The sequence below is a fragment of the Saimiri boliviensis genome, chromosome 2 (genome assembly GCF_048565385.1).
Source record: "Saimiri boliviensis isolate mSaiBol1 chromosome 2, mSaiBol1.pri, whole genome shotgun sequence".
In the NCBI taxonomy this organism is placed as follows: Eukaryota; Metazoa; Chordata; class Mammalia; order Primates; family Cebidae; genus Saimiri; species Saimiri boliviensis.
Genome location: NC_133450.1, coordinates 96496032 through 96501892, shown reverse-complemented (window position 1 = coordinate 96501892; position 5861 = coordinate 96496032). Strand labels below are relative to the sequence as shown.

Below are 5861 nucleotides of genomic sequence, written 5' to 3'. Positions count from 1 at the left end.
TATATATTCTTGTCTTGTCTTGCCCTTTTTTTTTTTTTTTTTTTTTTTTTTGAGACGGAGTCTCTTGCTCTGTCACCAGGCTGGAGTGCTGTGGCTCGATCTTGGCTCACTACAACCTCTGACTCACTGGTTCAAGCGATTCTCCTGCCTCAGCCTCCCAAGTAGCTGAGATTACAGGAACTCACCACCATGCCCAGCTCATTTTTGTGTTTTTATCAGAGGCAGGGTTTCACAACGTTGGCCAGGATGGTCTCAATTTCCTGACCTCATGATCTGCCTGCCTTGGCCTCCCAAAGTGCTGGGATTATAGGTGAGAGCCACTGCGCCTGGCCTATTATTGTCTTTTCTAAGAGCATATTTACTGTGGTCCTTTAGGTTCTTTAGTAAGTAAACGATTTGATAACCCAGATGGATTGTGGATTTTTGAATATTATTTTAAAATAATACATAAAACTTGGTGTTGATAAGATCATCTTCTTAAATAAAACATGAATGCTTGGGTATATCTATACTTTACGTCTTCCGGGAAGTATTTAAATATTCTTGATCTACTGTGATTAAGTTCTTTGTTGGCTAATTGAAAATATACATGACATCCATAACTTTTTAAAGAGTATTATTAAAAGTAATATTTGCTAATATGTGACTTGGTTTTCTTGATTTATGTAATGTGATAGGTCCCTGTTGAGGATGTGAAGGTCTGGACTCTCTTCCAGGAAAAATTCTAACATACTTACACACACAATTTCACATATCCTATAATTTCAGGAAATTTATAGTTTCCCAAGCTCATCCAAGGACTCTTTAGGTATCTGTGGATACTTGACTAAAAGTGTGTGATGTAGGCAGCGTAGGAATGTTAGGAATGTTCAAAACAAGATTTCTGTTACCTATACATGATTCTTTCTCATATGGCAGTAAAAGCTATAAGCTATAACAAATTACACAAAGGAATCATCATTGGGAATTATCTTATCAAATATACTGGTTTAAAAAAGACAACTTCAGTTTCATAAAGACTAAAGAAAAATATATGATGTAGCTAATTATACAATTAATCTTCAAATTAAAAACTTCCTAGCAGGACGTTAAGTGCCTTTAATTTTAAAAGGTAAAGAACAGTTAAAATAGTGATAGAGAAAATGGAGTGCTCAAGTTGGCCATCTAATACTCATTATTATACAGTTTACATTTATTACACTATTTCTATGTGTTGGCAGTGCTTTTTTTTTTTTTTTTTTTTTTTTTTTTTTTTGAGACGGAGTTTCGCTCTTGTTGCCCAGGCTGAAGTGCAATGGCGTGATCTCGGCTCACCGCAACCTCCGCCTCCTGGGTTCAGGCAATTCTCCTGCCTCAGCCTCCTGAGTAGCTGGGATTACAGGCACACGCCACCATGCCCAGCTAATTTTTAGTATTTTTAGTAGAGACGGGGTTTCACCATGTTGACCAGGATGGTCTCGATCTGTTGACCAGGATGGTCTCGATCTCTTGACCTTGTGATCCACCCGCCTCGGCCTCCCAAAGTGCTGGGATTACAGGCTTGAGCCACCGCGCCCGGCCTGGCAGTGCATTTTATGTGACAATATAAAGAGTAGAGTGGGCCGGGTGTGGTGGCTCATGCCTATATTCCCAGCACTTTGGGAGGCCAAGGTGGGCAGATCTCGAGGTCAGGAGTTCAAGACGAGCCTGGCCAACATGGTGAAACCCTGTCTCTACTAAAAATACAAAAATTAACCAGGCTTGGTGGTGGATGCCTGTAATCCGGGAGGCTGAGGCAGGGAATCACTTGAACCCTGGAGGTGGGGGTTGCAGTGGGCCAAGATTATGCCACTGAACTCCAGCAAAAAAAAAAAAAAAAAAAAAAAAAAAATAGACGGCCGGGCGCGGTGGCTCAAGCCTGTAATCCCAGCACTTTGGGAGGCCGAGGCAGGTGGATCACGAGGTCGAGAGATCGAGACCATCCTGGTCAACATGGTGAAACCCCGTCTCTACTAAAAATACAAAAAAAAAAAAAAAAAAAACTAGCTGGGCGTGGTGGCGCGTGCCTGTAATCCCAGCTACTTAGGAGGCGGAGGCAGGAGAATTGCTTGAGCCCAGGAGGCGGAGGTTGCGGTGAGCCGAGATCGCGCCATTGCACTCCAGCCTCGGTAACGAGCAAAACTCCGTCTCAAAAAAAAAAAAAAAAAAATAGAATGTATGGGGAGGTCTAGGTCAAATATCTCTGTGATCTTTTCACTTATAGTTTGCATTTTAGTTAATTATATTGCATTTTACTTTTGTGCTGGTGGTGGTTTGGTTTTGCTTTGCTTTTTGAGACTGAGTTTCCCTCTGTTGACAGGCTGGAGTAGTGCGGTGGTGCCATCTCGGCTCACTGCAACCTCCGCTTCCTGGGTTCAAGCGATTCACCTGCCTTTGCCTCCCGAGTAGCAGTGACTACCAGCGCACGCCTCCACATCCAGTCAATTTTTATATTTTTAGTAGAGATGGGTTTCACCATATTGGCCAGCATAGTCTCCATCTTTAGACTGCGTGATCCACCTGCCTCAGCCTTCCAAAGTGCTGGGATTACAGGCATGAGCCACTGTGCCTGGCCTGGTGGGTGGTTGCTTTTAAAGAATCAATTTGGTGTACAAATCTTTTCATTGTGGGTTTACAGGCACATGACACTGTGCCCAGGTAATTTAAAAAGATTGTTTTTTAGAGACGAAGGCTTACTATTTTGCCCAGGCTGGCAAACTCCCTTTAAAAGATAAGGAAAGCCGGCTGGGCGCAGTAGCTCACGCCTGTAATCCCAGCACATTGGGGGGCCGAGGCAGGTGAATAACGAGATCAAGAGATCGAGACCATCCTGGCCAACATGGTGAAACGCCGTCTCTACTTAAAATACAAAAATTAGCTGGGCTGTGATGGCGCGTGCCTGTAGTCCCAGCTACTCGGGAGGCTGAGGCAAGAGAATCGCTTGAACCCGGAAGGCGGGGGTTGGCAGCGAGCCGAGATCCTACCATTGTACTACAGCCTAGCGACAGAGCTAGACTCTGTCTAAAAATAATAAATAAATAAATAAATAAATAAATAAATAAATAAAAGATATTGAAAGCCATGTGGTTTATTAATTTTATTTTAAATGTTAATAAACGGAATTAATGGAAGAAACTTTACAGTATTATATACATACTGAGTCAGCTATCTTTTTCTTTTTCTGATTCTTTTCTACTTGCCATTCTTTCTTGAGATTTTCTAGGTAATCTAAACTGAGTTGTATTTTCAAGTACTCTTTTTTTTTTGGTGACGGAGTCTCATTCTGTCACCCAGGCTGGAGTGCAGTGGCACCATCTCGGCTCACTGCAACCTCCACCTCCTGAGTTCAAGCGAATCTCCTGCCTCAGCCTCCCGAGTAGCTGGGACTAAATGCGTGTGCCAACACGCCCGACTAAATTTTTGTATTTTTAGTAGAGACAAGGTTTCACCGTGTTAGCCAGGATGGTCTTGATACCCTGACCTAGTGATCCACCCACCTCGGCCTCCCAAAGGCTGGCATTACAGGCATGACCCACCGCGACCGGCCCTAGTTTGAGAGATTTTTAAAGTATTGAGTCGTTTAATTCTTTGCCTAAAAATGATGGGGGTTTCATTTTCTGTGTGGCACCACGTGATTTTAAACTAAACTCTTCACTTATTAGTCATTTGGTTATAACCTCAGCATAGATTGCACAGAAATTTGAGAGGGGAGAAATTATAGCTTTCCTTTCGGACGCCACTGTCTGGTGAGTACAGGCATATGCCACCATTTTTTTTTTTTTTCAGTCGGAGTTTCTCCATGTTGGTCAAGCTGGTCTCGAACTCCCGACCTCAAGTAATCTGCCTGCTTGAGGCTTCCAAAGTGCTGGGATTACAGGCGTGAGCCACTAACTGACCCTGGCCCTCGCTGTTTGGTCTTGTATTAAAGAAAGGCTCTACGTCCTGTTTGGAAAGGGCATAGCTGGCTTGGACCTACCCACTGCCTTTCCCAGGACCTTCACTCGTCCTGTTCCACCGCAGCCCCGCCTCCCCAACGCCGGGTGCGCTGTGGCCTAGCTGCCTCCCAGGCCCCGCCCCCGAGGCGCCACTCTCCCCCACCCCCCACAACTGCGTCTGCGCTCTCACGAAGGGGCGGAGCAGGGCGGTGGCGCGCTGACACCTGGCGGCGGCGGAGGGCGGGCCAAAGGCGAGCGTGGGCTGGGATTGGCTGAGGCGGCGCGGTTGGAGGGGCAGGAGGGAGGCGGGGAGACAGTTGTCGGGCTGGTGTCGGTGCTGGATCCTGGGCGGTGTGAGGGGCGCGGAGACTCGCGGGGAAGGAGACGGCAGCGGCATGGCGGCCGGGTATAAGAAGCCCGACCCTCCTCTTCCCCATTTTCGTCGCCGCCACCGCTGGAGTCACTGGGAGCCTCTAGTTGGCCTGTGTTAGTTGTAAGCCCGCCGCCCTCCTGTCAGCCCTCGGCTCCACGGCCCTCCTTCCTTCCGTCGCCGCAGCCAGCCCGAGCGTCGGCCGGCCGGGTAACACTCTCCTACCCCACCCACCAGCCCGCGGGCCAGGACCATGGAGGACGTGAAGCTGGAGTTCCCTTCCCTTCCACAGTGTAAAGAAGACGCCGAGGTAAGTCGGCCCCGTGGCTGCCACGCACAGGCCTCTCCTCGTGGCTTCGGCCGAGGGGCGACCCCAGGCCCCAACCGTCGCAGCCTCCACCTTCGCGGGCGCCCTGCCTCCTGTGGGCGTCCCGGGACCTCTGAGGCCGAGCGTTCGGCGCCAGTCCCGACTGAGCTCTTCGTTCTCTCCAGACCTCGGGAAGGGGCAGCGTCCGGTGTACTTAAATTTGAGAAGAGGAAAAGCAATCCCTTAGTCCTTAGGCTTGGCGTCCAGGACTGACCTGGAGTAAGATTCCTCTTTTATTGTCAAAATAATACGAGAGCGAAGTTGGTTTTAATCTCCATTTGAGGAATATCGGTGGTGTAAACGATTTACTTGCGGGACACATGGCCCCACATGTGGAATAGACCCGGCGCCTGAAGTTTGAAAGCGCGCCTTCGAAAAGTTCCCCAAAGTTTCTTGTTTGTTTTTAGACAAAGCTATGACCTGCACAGTAAAGTGTCTCAAAGCTAGCTCATCTGAATCTGGGAACTTTAATCAGAAATCTTCCTTTTTGGAGGAAAATTAATATTGAAACTAAGATTCTATGTACCTTTTCTCCTGGTTTCTAATTTGTGGTTATTTTTATTCCACCTTACATCCTTGCATGCTGTTTTTACTGGGATTTTTTTTTCTCCAGCTATTGCTAGTTTAACATCTGACGGCATTGCAGACTACTAAATTAGAATTTTCTGGAGGTTAAATTAAGAAGACAAAGAATCTCAGCTATACTTTAATAGGATTAAGAAAAAACATCTAAAATCTCTAGTTATAAATATCTTTAAAGTAATTGGGAAAATAAAGCCCTTTTTTTTTTTTTTTTTTTTTGAGACGGAGTTCCGCTCTTGTTACCCAGGCTGGAGTGCAATGGCGCGATCTCGGCTCACCGCAACCTCCGCCTCCTGGGTTCAGGCAATTCTCCTGCCTCAGCCTCCTGAGTAGCTGGGATTACAGGCACGTGCCACCATGCCCAGCTAATTTTTTGTATTTTTAGTAGAGACGGGGTTTCACCATGTTGACCAGGATGGTCTCGATCTCTCGACCTGGTGATCCACCCGCCTCGGCCTCCCAAAGTGCTGGGATTACAGGCTTGAGCCACCGCGCCCGGCTAAAGCCCTATTTTTAGGAGACCAATTTATTCCTAATATTCTGTTGAATATCTTCATTTGGGGTTCACATTTTTGTTTGGAGGGCTCTC

At 46.9% G+C, this 5861-nt stretch overlaps 1 protein-coding gene across 1 annotated transcript in view; it reads left to right on the top strand.

Annotated features, from left to right (window-relative positions):
- Positions 1-4250: 4250 nt before the first annotated feature.
- The window catches only part of STYX (serine/threonine/tyrosine interacting protein), a 39643-nt gene continuing 38032 nt past the window's right edge, over positions 4251-5861 (top strand). The window contains exon 1 of the mRNA XM_039469217.2: positions 4251-4633. Coding sequence (XP_039325151.1) covers positions 4577-4633 — 57 coding nt within the window. The 5' untranslated portion in view covers positions 4251-4576. The remainder of the gene's footprint in view (positions 4634-5861) is intronic.